This window comes from Manacus candei, unplaced genomic scaffold (assembly GCF_025592945.1).
Source record: "Manacus candei isolate 608988 ecotype Guabito, Panama unplaced genomic scaffold, ASM2559294v1 h1tg000028l, whole genome shotgun sequence".
NCBI lineage: Eukaryota > Metazoa > Chordata > Aves > Passeriformes > Pipridae > Manacus > Manacus candei.
The window spans coordinates 26733861-26756790 of NW_026138076.1; the positions used below are offsets into that span (position 1 = coordinate 26733861).

General features: G+C 38.3%; 1 protein-coding gene across 5 annotated transcripts in view; it reads left to right on the plus strand.

Moving 5' to 3' along the window:
• Positions 1-22930, plus strand: part of DCHS2 (dachsous cadherin-related 2) — a 110742-nt gene that overhangs the window by 70303 nt on the left and 17509 nt on the right. For 2 of the 5 annotated variants that reach the window (XM_051790612.1, XM_051790616.1), the window contains exons 6-14: positions 653-828; positions 1252-1351; positions 6817-6974; positions 7926-8766; positions 9678-9917; positions 13759-13893; positions 14139-14348; positions 15554-16411; positions 22060-22170. In XM_051790612.1, coding sequence (XP_051646572.1) covers positions 653-828; positions 1252-1351; positions 6817-6974; positions 7926-8766; positions 9678-9917; positions 13759-13893; positions 14139-14348; positions 15554-16411; positions 22060-22170 — 2829 coding nt within the window. Of the gene's footprint in view, positions 1-652; positions 829-1251; positions 1352-6816; positions 6975-7925; positions 8767-9677; positions 9918-13758; positions 13894-14138; positions 14349-15553; positions 16412-22059; positions 22171-22930 lie in introns of those variants that run through there. The other 3 variants (XM_051790614.1, XM_051790613.1, XM_051790617.1) reach the window with 3 other exon arrangements.

The window sequence follows — 22930 nt, forward strand, 5'->3', positions numbered from 1 at the left end:
CAGAATTTCTCTGGATGAATCTCAAAATAAAATTGCCATTTCAAAGCAGGTTCCTTTTGAGTCCGCTTATGGAAGTTTAAAGGCAGAGTACTAGGAGTTAACCAACAAGATCTAAAAAACCCATGTGGTTGTTTGTGTGGAGGGCATTTGTCAACCAAAAATCTACAGCTGTATTAAGCAGACGAAGAGAAGATTGGTCAGATTTATTTACTGGGTTTACCAGAATGTATAGGAGACATAAGGGCTTCTGATTAATGTTCTTAATTAATAAAGGCCCTTTGTCAGCTGTTAAAACTCTGTGTTCATGTATTATCTGTCCTGAAGTGTGTTGAAGAACAGGCCAGATGGATTTCTTTGGAAGGTCAGTGGATTGGTTCGTTTTATACCTTTGCTCTGGGGCATCCTCTGTACACTAAAGGATGTAATATGGTACTAAAGTACACGTGCAAACTGTACTGTTTCTACACAATGCAGTTTGGAAAGCTGAAGTTTTAATATCAGTGGAAGAGCGTATCACAGGGCACGTATGTTAAATTAAAATAAATTAACATTCCATGTTAAATTAAATGTATAATTGCATGCAGTAAGACGAGTGCGCTAGCATACAGTAAATACCCAGCTCCATTTCTCCTTCCTTTTCTTTGGCCGTCAGGTGAAATCATAAACTGGGTTGCGCTGGACCGCGAAAAGCAGGCTCACCACCAGCTGTCCGTGCTGGTGACCGACCAGGGGTCCCCTCAGCGGAGCGCCACGGCCGCCGTGTACATCGCGGTGCGGGACCGCAACGACCACGCGCCGCGCTTCCCGCGGCCGGCGCTGCGCATCCAGGTGGGAATGCGCCGGGAAGCGCCGGGCTCACAGCGACACCCTGTGGCGCGGGGGCGGCGCGGGCGTAACGGGGAACCTCGGGTCTTGTCAAACCATGGCACTTCTTCGCCTTGTGCGCTGCCAGATATAAAGGATACACGGATACAGTTTTATTTATGTATGCAGTGGGTTTTAATCTCTTTTAATTTTCGACCTCCCGGTTTTCTGTACTGAAGAGTGAATTAGCGATTTATGCAGACGGTAACAGAGCATTGCTTAAATAGCTGTTACTTAACCATCTCCTGAAATGCTCATTGCACTGACTGTAAATTAGTACTGAAAACAGAGCAACAGATAAACTCTTGTGTTATGGCAAGGAATTTATTCTAAGACTCATTTTGTCGACGTGTACTTGCAAATTATTTATAAATTACTTGGTGACAGGTTTTGGAAGGGCAACCATCAGGGACACTTGTTACAACCATCTTTGCAAAAGACTTCGATTCTGGAAACAACGGTGTTGTATTATATTCAGTAGAATCAGGTAAGAATTTAAAGTGTTATTAATAAGAAAAGATACATTAAGGTAACTGGAATTTTAGAGGTGCCACGTGTACATACATTTTGTGTTTATTTTGTGTTTCTGGTAAAATAAAGGTGCCTGTGTAAATAAGAATCAGGACCATCATGTGTCTTATGAAGTACCCAAGGAGGTGCAAGCAGCTACCTTTCCTCCCTTCCCCCTCTGTGCTATCTTTCCAGGGGTTTGGTTGCTTCTGTGGCTGACCAGAGTGTGTTCAAACAGCACTCAGGAAAGATTAGGACCATGATTTTGTACTGTACAGTTTAGTATTTCAGTCAGTTGTTTAACATCTTAAAGGAAAAATGATCTCTCTTTTCCCATGACCAATTGAAAATTTTCTTACTAAAATAACAGTTTGCGACAGTCTGAGACAGGGATTGGAGGGATCAGCAGATAATCTGGGCAAACAAGAGGCTTGTGGGTTTTAGTTCAAGTTTCACCCTTTGTTTACCGCTGCGTTAACCTGACATAGCATGGCCACTTAAAAACACTTTTCTTTAGTTTTTCTCATAATTCCTACATGTAGTAGTTCACTTCTGGGGTAAGCTGTAGGATCCAGTTTTGTTTGCAGTGAAATTAATAACAGAGCAGTCCTAAATTAGAACATGAGTGGGACTGGGGCATTAATACTGGTAAGAGACATAGATGTGATGTCTGTTTTTACTGCATGTTTTTACTTGCTATACTTTCATAAAAGTGATAACTCCATCTGTAACCCGGGAGGTCTGTTCCTCCTGCTTTGTTCCACTATTGGTTCAAAACAGTAAGAGCTACCAGGAACAGAACTATTTCTTTCTGTTTGATACCTGTTCCATTTTACCAGCTTAGTGTAACCAGTACCTTTTAAGTGTGATATTTGTAGTCTGTGGAAATTTGCACATAGAGCATACTGTATGACCGGAGTAAGAAAACATATTATTCCCTTAATTTGAATACAAATGACTGCCTCTTCCAGAGGGAATTGGAGAGAACCTTAAGACTTCTGCACTGTGAGTAAGAATATTTTGCACAAAATGATCCCCCTTGAGAAAAAGGGAACGAGTAGTGTGCAACCCTTTGTTTGACGTGTGATAGCCAGGCAACACAGGAAGTGCTTTTCAGGGGTCTCTGCTGGTCTGTGTATCTAACTATATCCCCTTACTTCAAACAGCACATTGGATTTTCTTACTGATTTCACTGTAGAGCCCCACAGAGGAGTAAGTTAAAGTTCAAATTAGAAAAGTTACTAGCAACACAAAATATGGCTGGTCTTGCAAAAGCTGTTTCTAGAAAGAACAAAAGGATAAAAACAGCAGCAAAAAAAACCCAAAACCCAACCAAACAAAAAAACCCCAAACCACTAAAAAAGCCCTTCCAGCTTTGGAACTAGATATTTTCCTGATAAACAAATCCAGAAACAGCTGAGTTTCTCTGATACTAATTTTTGTTGTTGTTGTTCTTAGTTGGCTCACTGCCTTTAACATCTGGTCTTCTGTTTCATGGTGAAGTTCTTGCCTGGTTTATATTTAAAATAGTATTTTCTAGTTCTGGGACACTGTTCAATACTAAAATATGAAGAAGAAATATGATCTGATTTACAGCCATATTTGTTAAACACAAAGACAAGCAGGCTAATTGGGGCACTGCATGCAGACCAGTGCTCTTTTCTACAGTTGTGGAACTTCCACAAGATGAAGAGCTGTGAGTGTCAGTGTCAACTGTTAAGCTTGTAAATGTCACTGGGTAATTTTTAATGTTCTTGAGATCTTGAAGAAATGTCAAGATAGCAGCAATAGATTAAGCTATGCAGGAGGGTTACTGACAAATGCCAACAAATTACATAAGGAAAAATCTATAAAAGAACTGACGTTTACATGCCAGATGAATTCTGGGTTGCAGGGAAGTGTTTCCTTCAAAATTCCCCTCCCTCTTCCAGAAAATCAAAGCAAATCATCCTTGAACATTTATGTGTATGGAAGTGGGTGGTCATATGACCCTACCTCCACTTCTATGTTATCACTGAAAGAGTAACCTAATTCAGAGGGAGGTGAATCCCAGCTATGCGTGCTGTTCCTTAGTGATGCTGGCAAATGCGAAGTGTATTGCCTGGCCTCCTTTATGACTGCCAATAGGATATAGTATAGCATTTACAAGAAAAATTAGTGTGTATTTATAGTGCATGTTAAAGTATTGTTTTGTGTGTTAAGACTAGCATTGGCAAAGCAGAGGCTTTTACAGTTATGTTTGGACCAGTTATGTGAAGACGACATTAGCGCTTGACCACACAAGTGCTAGGAGAAGCCTGTTTTACACTGCTAACACACACGAATTGGCAAGTGTTGTATGTATGTCTGTGAAATACTTGTTCTCCAGAATGAATTGCAAGCAGTGTGCAGGGAGCACTCCTAGACTTGCAGAGGGCTGCGTTTCTGCAGAAACCATCATATTCAGGTTCTTGGGGAGCCATGGCATTGCTTTCCTCTTTTCTGTTAAGAGAAACAACTTTTCCTTCATCTCAAAAGAGAATGAGATGATCAAGGTACTAAGTATTTGCACACCTAGGGAAGGTACAGTTCTTCAGGAATTAGGTTAAAATATACAGCTAACCATCACTAAATTCTGAAGTCACTGATACCTGAGAAATCTCTGGTGTTACTCTGTGTCTGCTTTCTGGGCCATTTTGCTGAAGTGCCAGTCTGTGGAAGGCCTGAATGTTTTGCCAAAGTTCACAGTAACACATTCCTGGGGGTTTCTCAGGCCATCTTTTTTTTTTTTTTTTTTGTCCCAAATTGCAATTTCTCTGATCATGTTTGAGACCACAGAGCTGAGAAAGTGCCTTGACCTTGGAAAACCTCATGTAAATGAAAACCTGGCCAACAGGTTGGACAAGGCAGAGGTGAAAAATTTAATTGTAAAAACATATCAGTTTATTGGCAGGTTACTTTTGCAAGCACAAGAAAAGTCTAATTACCAAGAGATTTACTTTTTTTCTGTTTCATGCTTCATCTGCTCCCTCCAGTTTCTTTATTTCTTATTCATTTCTCCTGTACTTTCTTCCTTTTCCCCTCATACACAAAAAGGACGTATTTAGGATGCATGATATAAGCAGCAGTTGCCTAATTCAAGTGACTTTTCGAGATGAAAGCTGAGCAAATGTTTCTGGAAATGCAGGGAGCATGAGCTTTTACAGCAATGACTGACATACTCTATGAGTGTAAAACTTTTTTTCTGATTTACAATCAAATGGTTACACTTTTCAATTTTCCAAAAATAAATTTTAAAAAAATAGACTGATAAAAATAACAGAAAAATAGAAATAAAATGTTTCAGTTTTGGCTGTCTTTATAGAGACAAACAAAATGACAAACACAAAATGGAAGTCCCAAGGGGTTCTGGTTCTATACAATATCTCTTTCCAATATTATCAGACTTTTTTGTTACCTTTATTGCTACCAAAATATGCACAAACCTGAATGTTTCATGCAATATTTGTATTTTAATGAAACTATAAATGTTAGTTTTAGCAAAATACTGAAAATATATGCATGAAATTCACATTATGTGTTCTGTTTTTCATATCTCCTCTGCCTTTTGCTTGGCTGGGATTTTATGTCATGAAGCATTATATGGAACAAAATGGCATATCTGTGAATGTAGACATACTGTTGGGACAAAAATCAGGAAAGTAACCCAAAAGCTACTTATGAAAACAGTAATATAGAACCATTAATATTTTGAAACTATCATGAAAAATGCAAAATGCAGGACTGTCTCATTCAATATATTTGTCTCTACATATTGTTTTCTTTTGTTGGCTATTTCCTATTATGTTCCAGACAGCAAGACTCAACCTAGAAGGGACTCATGGAGAATTAGGAACCTATAATCAGACAAAAAGAGCAGAACCATACCAAAAAACCCTCCTATTTTTTGGTTGTGAAAACCCAGTTTTCTATCTAATTTGCTCAGTGGTTTTTCAAATTTTACAGGTGCAAGTATTTTACAGGTGCAGATGAGGTGATTGGGAACAAAAACGAACATCTATATGTGCAGCTAACTAATTTGCATGTGTAGATTTGGAGAACATAAACAGCTTCATGCTCACTTAGGTGCCTATGGAAATACAGTCCTTTATGGGTGTTTTGTGTACTACATCTGCAGTGAATTTATTTTCACCACAGATGCTTATTAGAATAGCAGCTGTTATGCTGCGTGACTTTGTTTAACCCACTAGTACACCTTATTAAAAATTCATGTAACAAAAAGCTGTTTGCATAGTATTTTGAGAGAAGTAGTTATGACAATTGTGATTTTCTCTGTTTCTGGTAAGATATATGAAGTAATAGATACTTTCCCATTTTACTAAAAATTTGAGAGTAATTTGATTCCATTTCTTGAAAATGGGGGATTGTGTGTCGGTCTCTTTTCCCAGGTACAGAGTGATAGGACAAGAGAAAATGGTCTCAAGTTGTGTCAGAAAAGGTTTAAATTGGATATTAGGAAAAGTTTCTTCACTTAATGGGTTGTAAAGCATTGGAATTGGCTGCCCAGGGAAGTGGTGGAGTCACCATCCCTGGAGGTATTTAAAAGACATGTAGATGTGGTACTTAGGGACATGGTTAAGTCAACTTTGCAGTGTTAGGTTAAAGATTCCACTTGATGATCTTAAAGGTCTTTTCCAACTTAAATGCTTCTATAATTCTAAGTCAGAAAAAGCTATTTACTCATCTGTGGTAGAATTATTCTTTGTAGCTCTAGAATAAATGTAATATGATGTAACTGCAAGTAGTAATTTTAATTTAAAGTTGCTTGTTACTAGAATGCCACCAGTCCTCGATGAAGGTTATAAGCATGATTTCCAATATTCACATGTTGCTCTGAAACAGGTTACTGTAAGATTTTAGCTACCCTCAATTAGGTCCTGATTCAGAGCACAGACAGGGCAGGCAGCATCACTGCAGTTACAGTGTCTTAGGGGTCCATAGGGCTCTTTGCTGACCCCATGGTCTGGCAAGGCACAGGAACCAGCCGTGTGGCCAGCAGCAGATACTTGACCCTTTGTGCTCGTTCAGAGAATAACACTTAATTCCTTCTCTGGCCCTGCCTGCCAGAGTTGGAAACAGAAGGACCAATCCTTGGGTATCTGTTGTTCTCCTGATGCATGTGCCATTGATGTGAGTAATGACCTGAGAACAAAATGGGGCAGTTGCTTTAGTACTCCATGGCATTTCTCTCTGTAGCTTTCTAAATCCAAATTAAGTGGTTTATAATAACTATGTACCTAATGAAGGAAGATGAGGTGAATGAAACAAGCCAGAGATCCAAATGAGTGCAGCAAGTTCCTTTCCTCTGCGTCCCGCTCTTTTTCAGTGTTTATCACAGTGTTCAGTATTATGGAGGCAAGCTGAATTGATTTACAATAACACATGTCCATTATTACCCCATAGAAGAGGACATAGGATACTTCCAGATTGATGCTGTCAGTGGAGAGTTAAGAACAACCCGGTCTCTATCACATGCTGAGAGATCAGACTATAGAATGATGATCACAGCCAGGGACCAGGGGATGCCTTCGCTTCAAGGACATGCTACTGTTTACATCCAGGTACTTATTTACACTGTACAGATAGAACAGTTATATTAGATTATTAATTTCTTGGAAAAGAAGACATTTTGGAAGAAGGTAAGGAAATAAACTGAAGAAAGGAAGAAGTTCAAAATTGTAAGCACCTTGTCTCATGGTAATTTTCTTTAGCCAATTTTCTGTTGAGGGAGGAAATGAGAGGGCAGACTCCTTTTGATTTGTTAAGAATACCTAACACCATTCTGGATTGTCTTGCAAATAGATGATGCTTGTGCTTTAGTAGGAGATCATTGCAAAATCCACTGTGTGCTCATTCCACCGGCTGTTTATCCAGCCAGAGTAAGGCTGCTTTGTCCAGGCCACCTGTGCACTCCTCCATCCAAGGTTGAATGTCACTGAGGCTGCTGTGTTCAAGTCACCCAAAAGATGGTTAATTTTGGATAGCTTGTAAAAATATGCTTTGGTCAAGACAAGTTAGAGATCCTTTCATTTTAAAGCATTAACTTGGAACACTGCAGCAAGCCATAATGAATGAAATCCTGTAATGACATAAACAATCCTCAAAAAACCCATCTGTTTGCGCTTGGTAAACTGCACAACGTACCGTGCATTCTTTGTCACATCTGTCTGTGTGGTGCTGTCCTATGAAGAAAGACAGTTGAAGTGCCTCAGAATAGAGGCAGAGATAGAAGTCTTCAAATTGTCTGTCTTTGGACCCCTGGGATTCAGAGGATGAGAGACAGTTTTGTCCCTTTTTTTTTTTAAATGTGGCATTAAAGGATTATGGAATGGCTGACCAAGGGCTATTTGCTCTTACACAGCATGCTGAGTTTGTTTTCTGGCTTTGAAACATACTAAGAGTAAACGTAGTCACAAATAAGAAATTATTAAACTCTCAATCAAGGAAAATAATTTTCATGTCAATATTCATAATAATGGGAAAATACAACAGTCTTTGTGTTTTGGTTGCAGGTAATCCCACTGCCCAATGGGAGATCTGGCTTCTCTCAAGATTTCAAGCACTTTGTCGTACCTGAAAATTTTAAACCTGCACAAGTGTTGGATTCTCTGAAGTGGCCTGATAATCATCTAGCAATTAACAGGAAACTGCATTTCAGTATTGCTAAAGATGATGATAGTGTTCATTTTGAAATAGACAGCTTGACAGGAGACCTTTTTCTTTCCAAGGAGCTTGACTATGAAACAGCTTCACACTTTCTTTTGCAAGTTATTGTAAAGGATTATAATAATAATCCCCCACAAAATAACACTGTCTTCATAAGTGTTGACATAGAAGATAAGAATGATCATTCTCCATCTTTTCAAGATGACTTTGTAGTGATTGGCATAGAGGAAAATGTACCTGTTGGCACTCCGGTTTACACATTCAATGCAAAAGATGGAGATGGCAGTTTTCTGAACAGCAAAATACAGTATTCCCTAGAAACGAGTAACATGGGTGAAAATCCATTTCTTATTCACCCTTTGTATGGCACTTTGACCACGGCTTCTCCACTAGACAGGGAGATTACTGATTCTGTGATTTTTACAGTGTCTGCGTCAGACCAGGCAATAAATCTGACTGATCGGAGACTGGATTCCTTGGCTGTGAAAATTATTATTTTAGATGTCAATGACAACAGTCCCAATTTTACATCTTCGTCTCTTTCCTATGTCATGGAGGATGCGGAGGTGGGCTTCCTTGTACACCACATAATTGCAAAAGATCCTGATGAGGGAAGAAATGGACAAGTTACATATTACATTCTTTCAGGCAATGAAAACAAAGCATTTGTATTGGATAAAATCACAGGTACTGTAACTTCTATTTTCTGGAGTTTCTTGTGATGTGCATCTCAGGACAACATTTGGGAGTGAATACAGTGCAATAGTGAAATACCCCGTTGGCATTCTACCCAGGTGCCTTACTGTCCTCAGGAGGGATTACCTTGAGGAGAGCACTGCACAAGCATGACAGTACTGCATGCAATGAGACTCAGCTCAAAAATTTTGGCATGACACTGTTACCATGTTGTTTAGGTGTACTTTAGGAGCATCTTCCAGTAGTGCATTAAGGAAAAGTGCATTAAAGAAAGTGTGTGCAGTGAAATACTCCATTCTGATTTTGGCATGATGCATACTTAAAGCATGTGCACACACATGCTATGATACATACACACAAGGGAAGGCAAGTCAAGATCAAGGAGTGTGTCCACTGTGAGTGGAACATGTTAAGAGGAGGCTCAAAGTGCCAGAGCATTTTATTCTTCAGTCCTCTGAAATTCTCTGTTTCCTGACTATTAACCGTCTTAATGCAAATATCGCCCTAATAGTTGCAATATGTTCTGGTTCTTATTCTGATTTTGAATCCATTAGTTGATGCAGCTGACACTAATCTGTAGAGCTCCTAAGAGCATAACTTATGTGCAAAAGAAGACATATATTTATGTTAAATAAAGTTAAAAAGTTAATCCCAAAGTCATATGAAAAGTAGTACCTGAACTTTAGGTGAATTTTCCATGAATCCCAGTTCCCTCTAATGTCAAAAGGGATATTCTGGGCCAATTAGGACCCTAAAGGGAATCACAGGTAATGAATGACTCCAAAGTCTGGAAGCCTTGCAGCAGTGGCACAGTGATGCTACATTGAAACTGTGAGTGCCGAAACAACTAGGATCCTAACCTGGACCAGAATACTTTTTAATACCTTCTTTTTTTATAATAGGACTCTTAACTACAGCCCAGCTTCTAGACCGTGAGATTCAGGAGCGCTACAGTTTGACAGTCATGGCTCTTGATGATGGAAGCCCAGCTCTCTCGGCCACGCAGGTTCTGACCATCATTGTTCTTGATGTGAATGATGAGATCCCAATATTTACAAAGCAATTTTATGAGACTGCAGTTCATGAAAACCAAGATCCAGGAGAGTTTGTCATAAAAGTGGAAGCTGTGGACCGAGATGCAGGTAATTTGTGTCCTTTTGCTGTTGATTTGATTGTGGACCATAGTAGACCAATCCAGTCTTGCTGCCATGCGTGTACAGCTGCTGTGCTTTTCCAAGGTAATGTATGAGTTTTGAGTTTCAAAACATGTGTTTTGGTTCAGGCTCTCAACCTTTATTCAGGGTTTGGAGGTATTCTGACTTGCACTCTGGGGTAGCTTCAGCTCTGACTGCTATATTAAATGTAAAACGTGCACTTGCATGACACGGCCTACTTTAGCTTTCATGTGAAGAAAGCCAACGTGCGCTGGTTAATAATTAGCAAACAATGTTCAGCTTAGTTAAAGTTAGTATCTGAATGTTTTGTTGCCGTCGATCAGAGCGTTTTGAACAGTTTTAAAGCAATTCACTAGGCATGAGCCCTCGTTTTGTATCAGAACCGGCAAATATGCACTCATCTTTTCTGACCAGAGAGGGGCACTGTAATCCAAGATTTTCCGACTGGTTGAGCTGTGAACGGATCGTGGAAGCCGCTCTGGAATTTAAACAGGATTTTTCATGCAAAAGATGTTAATGCATTGCTTTTCAACCACACACAGAAAGGATGAATAAGGCGGGTGGTGGGTGGTTCATCTGCTCTGTGAATCACAGGTGAGGACTAAACCTGAGACAGTCTAAGCAACACAAAATTCTTTTTAGTTCTTCAACTACCTGCTCTTTTGAAATATCTAAAATGCACAGCATATGATGTTTACATCATATGTAACTGATGTAACTGCTGGAGCAGTTACACAGAGTTTTTGGTCTGCAGTAAAGATAAAATCTGAAAAGAGAACTAAATATTACAATACTGCTGCATTTGCCCAAAAGATGGTCTCAGCTCTGTGCATGACTTTCTTTTTACTGTGGATTCACTTTCTGTACATCTTTAGAATTGTGTAAGATTGTGCCATCCAAAAAGTAGATTATAGAACTTTTTAGCAAAATAATTTTCTGTATTCAGTAAGATTGGTCATTTTAATGTAGAGCATATATTGATTACAAAAGGCAGATGTGAGCTCAGGAGAGGTGTTATATAGAAAAAGACATTTCCCCACAAATCTATAAAGCATTTAGAAATTAGGAATGGGTAGGTATCCCTGTCTGTGATGATCTTCATGACAGCTGAGCAGTGCTGCAATCTGCCTCTGTATCTCACTCTTCCAAGTATTTTCTTTCTTTTGTGGATCACACTATATAAAAAAGGTGGTATTTGGAGAAAAATGTTTGCAAGATAATAGAGAAAAAGTGAGAATTTGCTTGAATTCCTCTCCCTCCTCCCTTCCAGGGGCAGTTAGGAGGAGGGAGCCGGGGTGGCTTGGCAGGGTGGAGAGGAAGGGCATTCCAAGTGTACTGGGTGGCACAGTGTGCGCCTGCCTGCGCAGACACTTTGGGTTGGAGCACTGTTGTGGCTGATTGTTCCTTCCTGCTATTTTTTTTTGAAGTACATTTTCCAGTAACCACAGTCCTTCTGTTGGGTCTTTTTCTCACATTTGCCTTATTTGGCCCCATGTCATGCATATGTAATAGTGTTGTTTCGTACAAATACTGAAGTGATGTTCATAATGTAAGAAAACTTGATTTATATAGGAGTCATATAAATATAATGCTATGCACTTTTCTTGTGTTTTTGGAATACAGTTTTTTTGAATGATGCTATTCTCATAGTGTTCTTTTTTTTTTTTTTACATCATACTTTTTACTTCATTTTTATAGACTCTTTAAATTGCAGTTCACATCCCAGTAATATTTGCATAGTCTCAGTGGAGGACTTTCTTCCATCACATTTTTTCTGTTCCCTTCATACATTCTCTGACTGACCACTGGGAGGAATAATTTTTATTAGCAATATCTGCCATTCTCAACTTTTTGTTTTATTTTTCTTTCTACTTCAGTCTCTGTGAAGGGAATAGGGTCTTTTTGGGGGGAAATCATGACTAAAATTTTTGATTGGAGTGGTTTTCTTTCCCATGAATATCCATGAAACTTCTTGTTCAACTAACTCCCTCATGCACATTACAAGACCTGCACTTACTGCATGTCTGTGTTGCCTCACTTTGGGAACCCTCTGTGCCCCCCTGCAAATGTAAAAGACACACGTAATACAGGTGAATGTTAAAAAATATGCATGGGAAAGCAGAGATACCAGCAGCATATTTAAGATAGGTCAGGGGTTTGTCTTGAGGCAGGTCTTAGCAGAAGCTCTGAATAAACTAAACTACCATTTGGCAAGGCCTGTTTTTAAGCTGATGTGCACCTCTGTGGCTCAATAGTTGTGTCTGGAGCCTTAGGAGAAAAATTTCAAAAGGTTAATAGGGACCACTGACTTAGAGTTATGAGACAGGGCTTACTGCCATTCACTAGATATTATTAGAAAGTCCTATAAGGATGAGATTTGAGTCTAGATTTGGGACAGGGAGGACATTTATTCTCATTGCTTCTTCACCAGTGTTGGCACTTAGGCATAACCACAGTATAATTCCACGGTTCTTGCTGCTTTCAACAAGCTGTAGGAGTGCAGGGACTACCCATGCTGTGACAGGGGAACAGGAAAAGGGGCTGAAGGCTTTCCCTGGCTGCAGCTCAGGCACCATACATCCCCTCTGCCATTTGGTCAGCAGGGAAAGGGGTCCTTGTGACCGGCCAGTGGCAAGAAATGGGTTTATTTCCTCTTCCAGCTTGTGATGTGCAGGAAGAATAGTTTATTTCTCATTTCAGCTTGTAACTTCAGCCCCTGAAATGTGGCTGGCACTACTGAATAATTAACCAACAGGTTGGATTGAGTGCAAATGTGCTAGCTGCTCTGCTGTGCTATGAGAATGTGTAAAGTCATCATGCTTCTCTCTTGGGCAGGGTGTGCAGCTTTTTCCTAATGCTTCTTGTACACTCCTTGCAGCTGGATATGGGAAAGAAGGTTAATTAAGATGTTACGTATCTGTGTCTTTTAAAGGCTAAAAGTTTTAATTTCGACATTATGTGGATATTCAACTCAGATGGCACCTATATGTGTACATACGTATACTATGTATTGTATGAATATGTCCCTTCCTTGACTTAGTTTAGGTGCAAATGCATTTATAGTAGTAATTCTCTTAATCACATTTCAGTAGCATTGTCAAAGCTATTAAAAGGTAAACAAAGGAAGTCATGGATGTTAAAAACTGTAGGCTCTGTTTCTTCTCTCACATGGGTGTTTCTCCATCAACTCCAGTGCAGATGTGTTGCTTGACTGTGATCTGTGCTTGACTGCAGCAGATGAGAGCAGGCAGGCAGTATTTGACTCTGAATAGCAGTTTTTGTATGACTAGGAGTGCTGTAGTTTTCCAGGTGCACCAACTGTTCCTACCCTACTAAAGGACTGATTGTTGGTTGGAAAAAACACAGAAGGATTAAATGAAACTTCGGAAAATTTTTTAAAAAATTAAAGAGTACAGTAGTACAAGCCCTTGGAGTATAATGTAGGATTAAACTCATTAAAGGTAATAATAAGTGTGATGGAGATGACATTATACTTTCCTCAGGAGGGTGTTGCAACTAGAAGAAATATGACAGAAATTATTTTATAACCATAATAGGTAAAAGTGTGGAGTCACATTTCTTGTTCAACTCAGGGATGCAACTTGAAGGAAAGGTTTTTAAAAGCCTGCACACTTTTAGCCTGTTTCCTAGAGAAAGAAGGAAAGGCTAAAATCCCTGTACTATGTACAAATGGAAGGTCTGATTAGGAGCTGTATGGAAATGTCATTCAGAAAAAACAGACAAATCTGTAGACCTGAATGTGAGGAAAGTGGCTATGTTTTACTAAGACTTCCATTCTGTTTTAAAGGATTGAATTCCTTGCTTTGGTATAAAATCTTACCAGGAATTGGTTATGAGAAATTCAAGATGAACTTAAGCAGTGGAGAGCTCGTCACAACTGCATCACTGGACAGAGAAACCCAGGAGGTTTTCAGCATTAAAGGTAACAATGTAAAATATCTATGAGTGCCTCTACAGTGGAAAGTGAGAATGGGTGTGGTGTTACTATCAGCATTACTTTTTTTCATGCCTTCTGAATTATGTACAAGTGGTAAGATTTTCTGGTACAGAAGTGTATATGCTTTTTGCATTGCACAAATAACTCTCCTACTCTGGTATTATTAAGGAGTATTTATTGTTGCACCCACAACCACTGAATAAAATTTGCTTTCTTTTTACTGCTCGTAGTTTTGGTTCAAGACAGTGGAACCCCGTCACTATCAAGTACAGTGACAGTTATCTGCACAGTGCTGGATGAAAATGATCACTCTCCCATGTTTCTTTTTCCTGCCTCTGAAATCTGGATCCCAGAGAACCAACAGCCTTCTGTTGTTTACATTAGCCAGGCTGTAGATATGGATGCTGGCAATAATGGAGCTCTAAGATACAAAATAATTGGTAAGCTACACTCCATCATTTTTGTTAATATAAATCAGGGAGTATATAAACAACAGGATCCAAGTTTTAGACTAGTCTTGATTTTACCAGGCTCCCTAGCTCCCATCTTGTCTGCATGCTTCTTTTATGTGGAAAAGAAAAAAGATTTTTCACCTCTTTGTCAGCATTAATAAGCACTTCCCAGGCATACTTTCATTCTGCTTTCTGGATTTGAAATAGTACAGAGAGAAAACCAAAAAATACCAAATGCTGAAAGGAGGAATTAATCATGAAGGCATGATTTTGTCCTTTCTGTTATAGTTGTAGAAGTCTGAATGTAAATATACCCTTGAAAATAAGTGCAAGAACTAATTGATTTTATTTATTTAATGGTATTTAATTTTATTTTATGAGAGCTTCTTTCACTCAGCAATTAGTAATGTCATACTTAGCTTTCATCTTGCCAAACTCTCCCTGTGTCCACTGTGCCAATATAAACTCTACAGCTGTTCAAAGCCTCCTGTAATATCTTTTCACAAATACAAGTTTGCTACGCTTATTTTGGTCTGCAGCTCTCAGCAATAGCTCAAGTGTAGGCAGAGAACTACTGTGGTAACAACCAACAAAAAGTTACGAATTCCTCTGTTTTCATGATTTTCTATGATATTTAATTTAATTATCTTTGGTTTTTCTACACATTATAAACTATGTATGCCATTCACTGTTACTAAAAATGCTGACTTCTCAGTTGACTGATTCGTATTTATCTCCCACTCCTCCCAAATCAAGACCTTGTACAACTATTCAATTCCAAGAGACAGGTTTGTAAAAGAGAACAAGGAGCAAGTAATTACAATTTTCAGCAATACTTTATAGGTTTCTGGAATTTGTAACCAAGGTTGGGAAGAGGTCACTTCATGCAGCAACCTAGATGCATGAGCTTTTATAAGGTGGGCTGGTTTGGGAAAAACGACATGCATCTGTTCAAATAGCCACTCTGTAAATTGATATGACATTCTGCACTTACTGTCATTGCCACCCACTGATTTAAATGAAATACAGGTTTTAATTTGTGTAAGAGAAATAAAATATGTGAAAGGCACATGAGCACACCAGCTGTACGAGCAATTGGATCTTGTTATTGCAATTTACATAGCACAATCACAAAGGGTTCTTTTTTTTTTAATAGTTTTTGGTGATAATTTTATTTTTTATGTGTTTGAAAGGTGGAAATGTTGGAGGATACTTCACACTAAATCACACTTCAGGCAAACTGCTGGTCACTCGTGGCTTAGACAGAGAAGACATCAGCAATTTCACTCTTGTGATTGAGTGCCATGACCTAGGCAGTCCCTCGAGGAGCTCCACTGCACAGCTCTATCTAACAGTCTTGGATGAAAATGACCACAGCCCGTTGTTTGCAAAGCCCCAGTATCAAATCTCTGTGAGAGAAGACCTAGAGGAAGGCTCAGCCATCCTGGACCTCTATGCTTCTGACGAAGATGATGGTCTAAATGGTGAAGTTCTGTACTCCCTCATTGACAACACCTTTGGAGCATTTGCCATCGACAGTGTAACAGGATCTATAGTTACTACAAAAGCACTGGACCGGGAGACCAAGTCCCACTATACATTTAGGGTTGTAGCAAGTGACTGTAGCACCCATTTGCCAAGGAGCACCACTGTCAGTGTTGTGGTGCACATTGAGGATGTCAATGACAATGATCCCATCTTTTTGCAGAATCCTATCAGGGCATTTGTGCCTGCTGAAACCCCTGTGAATGAGATAGTAGCCACTGTGAGAGCAGAGGATGTGGATCTGGGATCAAATGGAGCTATTGTTTTTAATTTGATGATAGCAGAAACTGTATTTCAGATTGATGTGAAGACAGGTGACATCATTCTTCAAGAGCCCTTGGCTTCCAAGGACTTCAGTACCCAGCTGCTAGTGACAGCTTCAGATCAAGGTATCTCACCTCGAACAGCCACAGCTAAGATCATTATCTTTACAGAAGAACAAGAGGAGGAGATTTCATTCAGCCATAGCCTGTATGAAGCAAGTGTGCCTGAGAACAGTGCAGCAGGTGGGCATGAAATCCCTCTTCTTGGGGTTGCCAATCTCCCCTCCTTTTGAAAGAGTAATTGTAACAAATAGTATAGGAAAACCTTTCTTTTCTGTGCAGCAGCAGGGAAAAGTTAATGCGGATGTAGCAAATACCCACCTGCCCTTTTCCAGTTCACCAGCATTAAAAAGAATGGAGGTGTTGTCTGGCTCTTAAGTTTGCTGCCCTTGTACAGCAGTGATGCTCTCATTAAATAGCTCCCTTTTCAAAGGTGGTATGTTTCTATCCCTGAGCTGGGGAAGCCCTGAGCATCATTCCTTTAGCAAAATTACTTTTGTGGTGGGTGGACAGCATTTATTTGTTTCACTGGCTGATGCTCACAAGCATACATAAGGTGAGTGTTGGGAACCAGTTTCGATGTGTCATTTCTTGTTTTGGCAATACCCTTCACGAACTGTAGTAGCTTTCAGAAATACTCTAAAACCATACTGAAGTTTCTGATTTTGCAGAAGGAGAGAGGGAGGTAGGGTGAGGGGAAGGGTAGAGAAGTTCAGAGGCTGTTGGTACATTGCCACTCAGACAGGCTTCTTGAGTGTCTCTCTATTCTCTAATGGAATGATACCAATGGACAAACCAGCTTCGGTTACAAGGTGTTTACAGATTTATTTGGGTTTGTTCAGTGTAATGATGAGAAATACTGCTCTACTTTTTATCATTCAAAGAATAATAGTGGTTATCCCTCCAGCCAATTAGGTATGGTAAGTATTTTCTTCTGCTTCAGGGACTGGTTTCATTCTAATGAAGGGCAGAAAGGAGTGCCTTTCACATTTTTCTGTCCACAAATCTCACTATACAATTGGCCAGATGTATTTAGAGATTTGACTTGCACTATATTCTTGATTCAAACACCTCATGAAGTTCACCTTGAACAAGTCATTATTCCTCTTTGTAGTTCTTTATAGTTTAAATTTCTCTCAGTAAAATGAAAGCAGTACTCTTTTATATCCTACGGGTCTTGTGAGACTAGTGAATTCTTGGATCTTGAGTAACAACCTATATATTGGATTAAGAATCAGTAAATAAGAAATGTGTTAGTAATTTTGGAAAACCAATCAATATTCTTGGATGATTGCAAACAGAATAGAGAATGAAGGGTGAAGATGCCTGTTGCAGTAATTACTGCTGAGGTTATTCAGCCATTCCTTTGTACCTGTTTGGGACTACAAGCCAAGTCAATGTATTTTAAGATAAAGATAAAGCTGTGAGTATTACTGTTTCAATTAACAGATTGAAAATAGGCATTGAAGTGTTCTTTTAATTAAGTGACTTTCTTTTTGTTAACCACAGAGGAAATATTTTGGTTTCAGGCTATTTTTAAAAAGTTGTGATGAGTGATTAATCAAACTACCGAGCAAGAGCATCCTTCTCTCTCTCTCACTGTCTGTCTAAAAACATGGAATGTTGGAAAAAGTGAAAGGTTTCCAACAGGAAAGAGGGGAATGTGCAGCAACCTGATGGTTAAAGCACCCTCCTGAAATATGAAAGATACCCTAGGGAAATGCTACTTCCAGAAGACAGTTCTGATGTCACAGCATTGTGTGTTAATCTCTGGTTTTCCGTCTTTTCACTGATCTGCCTGTTGGCAGTCAATTGTGGTGATATACAGGGGACTCTGTCCCAAGTGGCCAGAAAGCCAAGAGACCAGGCTGTTTCCAGAGGCAAGCTCTGGGCTCTGTTTTGTCTCTTCCTTGCTGCAGCAGGCTCGGCTTTTCGGAAAGTGTCGTGAAAACCTGTTTGTGAGGCTTCCCAGGAGAGTAAGGTCAAGACCCAGGGGTTTTAGTCTTTTGATGGGAGATGGAATTAACCTGCATTAATCCTGCATTAATATTTCTTTCTATTTAAGAAAAAGGAAAAGAGGGAAGATAGATTTTGTTAGATTTAAAGAAAGAGAAGAAGGATCAGGGCTTTCTGGCAATAGGTATACTGCTCTGATCCTAGATTTTCATAAGCGTAGATATGTTCCTGAGTCAGGCTAGAAAGTCCAGCCTGAAATTACAGAAAAGCCCCAAGGAACTGTGGTATCAGAATACCATAGTGTTCTCCCATTCAATCTATAGAAAATATAATTAAGATTCAATTTAAGTTGTTTTGATTAAAGGAAATTTAACAAAGCTTCAGGGTAAACATGAGGGTTTGATCACAAAATCAAATTTGTGTTTAATAATAAGTCTATTTGCTAAGAAGATCAAATTCTTTTAAGAATATGAGAGATTTTATCAAATACCAGTACTGTTTCGTCACTGTTTATGGTGTTTTCTTATTTATATAAGCATACATAAATATTAAATATTTTAAATTTCAGTAGGGAAAAAGGCATGATTATAATTAAAACTGTCATGGAAGTTAGCTTATAGGATATATGTGATCCTGGGACCCCTACGAATGTGAATAGTACCAGTGTATTCAATCCAGGAGAGATTTACATTACATGCTGATTATTTATAGATCTGGTATTAATAAATGTGGCTTTTACTCCTAATTTTATTTCTGCCTTAACTGATAGAGGGGGAAAATGCTAAGTTTATTTTAAAAAGAATAAAAAATCTGAATAATATAAACAACAAAAACCAAAGCCAAGTGTCCTTAATTTTAAGGTAGTCTAAACCTCTCAACTGGGTGAGTGCCTTGGGAACTGATCCCTGTGGTCAGATTTTCTGTAAGTGTTTGACCAAGTTTAATGACCTTCAGAAAACCCCATTTTTCTATTTTTTGTTTAATATTGAATATTTAATGTCTTTAAATATTATAAACTGCATTACAGCAGGCCTTAGAAACCAGTCAATAAATAATAAGACACTGTGCTCTTTAGAGGGTAAGAAACCTTTATTATTCACCAAACTTTCAGTTGAATGGTTGTTTCCATAACAATTCCTTGGAGAAAGATTCACCAGTAAAACTTTTTGACTCCTCTATTTTTTTTTCTGATAGATACAAAATATGTAGGCTCTTACTCTGTAAGGCACAGAATCACAGAATGGGTCAGGTTGGAAGGGACCACATCTGGTCCAACCTCCCTCCTCAAGGAGGGTCATCCTAGAGCACATTGCACAGGATTGCATCCAGACGGTTCTTGAATAGTCATCTCTGTGCTCAGTTAGCTTTTCCTTTCATGGCAATTAAGAGGTCTCAAGAAATAATGGCAAGGATGAACCCAGGTCAGAAGGCAAAGGACAGGAAAAGAGACTACTATAATGAATACTGAAGAGAGAAGAAATGATACAAAATTACAGTAGCTCAGTGCAGTGCTGGTGTGTATATAAACATGTATGAACATACATATGAATGTAAAAAAGAATAAATATATACATATATATATATAATTAACATATATGTCCTAACACAAAACACAGTAAATGTTTTGGAGCTGATTTGGCCAGATAGGCAAATGCTGTTCATGCTGCCATTTTTCAGTTTCAAATCCAGAGACATAAAGCAAAGGTTGAGGTGTAGGCTATATAAAACTGTTTGAGATACTTCCAAATGAAATCAGGTTGTCTGTGATTAAACTGAAAAAAACCCCTAAATACAAACATTTTCAACTACACTTCATGTCTTTTAATATTCTTAACTAATTCAGAAGTCAATTGCATAACATTTCAAGCCAATCCGACTGCTTCCTGCTTTGATCCTGATCTCCCTTCTTCCTTGCTCTGACTTCAGTGCTGATCTCATCCTCAATGTGCTTTGTGGGCAGAAAGTTTACCTTTCCTTTATTGTTCTCCATGTTAAGCATTACATATTGTGACCTCTGCTTGAGGCAACCTTTGAATTGTGTATGATTGAAACTGCAAGTTTCAATGGGCACTGGCTTTTGCTATTTATCTGTGTAGGGCCTCTTTATGTCACAACAGACCTCAGAGTTTGAGGTCACAACAGACCTCATACTTTTTTGACAATGAGCTGTAAAAATTCATTTTTTGGAGGAATTTTATTCTGGGAAAGGTATCAGAAACAGGAAAAAATTTGTTCTCTGACAGAAAGAAGTTGTAAACAATTTTATCTGAAATGTGAAAAATGTGAAGCTTAAAGGATTAGGATTTGAGGACCCAGAACAACGGTTTATTAACCTAACCTTTGAAAAACAAGGATTCAAGTGGAAATGCTGCTGCTCCCTTTATTTCTGGTGGTTTCTCTTCTTAAACATAACAAGCAAACAAACAGAAGGACTGCAGACAGCATTAAAAGATAAATTGTGATATTCTTCAGACCTTACATTTTTCTCTTAGCTTTAACTATGTTCTGAGTGATGTGAATGATTGCCCTTGCAGGAACTTGTAGCAAATCAAAGTTTCTTGGCAATGAAAATCCAACATATAGCCCCTTATTTTAGTTCCTAAAAAACCCAAGTGCAGCATTCATATCACTTTTTACCTATTAAAAAGACGGATTTTACTTTCAGAAATTTTCTAGTAAATATCTTACAAGTATATTGACAAATACAGAAAATTACATCTGTCAACATCGGCATATTTTTGCTATTTTGAGAGCAAATAGTAAACCATTAAAATAAAAAGTCTGGTTTTTATAATGTAATACACAGCAATGGTAAAATAAAATGTGTCAGATAGTTGTAAGAGCAATGTTTCCTCTCATTTTTTTATACTAAAATCTTTTACTCTGTTCCTTAACATCCAGGACACTGAGTGTGAACAGCGTGCCCTTTGTGATGCAATAAAGTAACTATTGTCTCTAATGCTGTTTGGAAGAGTTCAGGTTGCCTCACTCCATCACAGCTGCATGGAATCAATTACAATTAAATTAAGTAATTAAAACCATTAAAATCAATTGCTATATATGCTAAACAATTTCCTCACTCACTTGAAAAGAATAATTATTTGCAAATTTTTATAATACTTTTTAACTTGCTACATTTTTGTTAAATGTGATGATTCTGAGCAGGATAATTTATTCAGTTCCACATATTCCCTTTAATCCTATTTCAAACAGGATTTTTATTTCATGTCTCTTGCATTCTATATTAAATTATTGCTGTTTTAGTGAAATTTGGATTCTCCGTGAATTGACACATAGCTGTGCACATAGTTTCATCTTTTCATTCCCTTTGTCAAAAGGTGGCTAATTAAAATACTTTATTTAGAGTGTTGTTCAGAAACTCAAATTGAATTCTGTTAAGTGGAGCAAAAATAAACTCTTCCTGGTCATTCATGGGTAATATAATGCACAGGGGAAAAAAAAAAAAAAGACTGTTTTACCTAAAAGCACTCATGAAAAGGTGAGATTTAAATGATCAAAGACAGCATAACCTGAATGAAAGGAATACATATGACTTCAGGTAAGAGAGAATTCCATTGGTTCATGTGAGTTTGCTATTAAGAGAAGTTAAAATTCATAATTTTATTTAAGCGGCTGAGGAAGTTGGTATCAGATGCATAATTTACTGGGCAAGGAGGGATAGACAGTACCTTGCCTATGAATTTGTAAAACAGTGAAAGTCATGAGGGAAATATTTTTATTGTCTACTATTTTATTTCATGAATAAGCACCTAACCTGGTCCATAGCTGTGCATCTGCTATTAATATCAGTAATATAAAATTAGAATAAAACCTTCTAAAGTGGACATGATGAAAATGTCTTATTGCTTCCATAGGTACATCACTTCTAACAGTAGAAGCTTATGAACACAAATTTACGGGAGAAGACATAAAATATAGCATCTTCAGTGACAAGGAGAGCATATTCTCCATACATCCCACTACAGGTATGTTTTTACAATTTTTTTTCAAGTCTCTGTGTATAGTTTAGAACATTAGCAAGTTCCTAGCACAAGAACAAGGGCTAGATATCTTAAGAGTACTCCCTAGTAATTAGGGTAATTCTCCTGTTACAGTGAATAGATCAGGCACAGTAAATTCAGGCACATGGAGAGACCTGCAATGTTGTAAACTTGATGTAAAAAGACACTGAACACCAGTATATCTGTTTAAGACACTCAGTTCTGATTAACTTTGGTCACCAGGTGTGGGGGTGGATAAACTTTGTGATCCAAGCTGAAATTCCATCTTGTTTCTCATCATAAAGTTGCCTGAAAACTCAATAAACAAAAACCTTCAAAACACTTCTAATGTAGAAGCATTAGAACCTTGTTGAGCTTAATGCTCTTTGTTTCAGGCAAACGTTGACATGTTTTAAAGTAGTTCATTTTTTTTTTGTGTGTGATTGTGTTCTGCAGCAGGTCTGCTTTTAGCTGCTCTTCAGTCAGGAATTTCAGGTGCAGGAGGTAGCAGCACTTTCCCCCTATGCCTTTACATGTTTGTCATCTAAGGTTCATAAGACAGCATAACTACTCTGTTGCCTGTCAGCTCCTAAACATTTGCAAGAATAGAGTTTGCCTTCTGAATAGCTGTAGTCTTTCCTTCTGGGATGGCATAGACAATGTAAGGAGTTTTCCTCAGAAATAATGTAGGTTGTACTCTTAACAAGTGGCTTTCTCCCTCAGTTTCTGGAGGCTTTAATCTGAT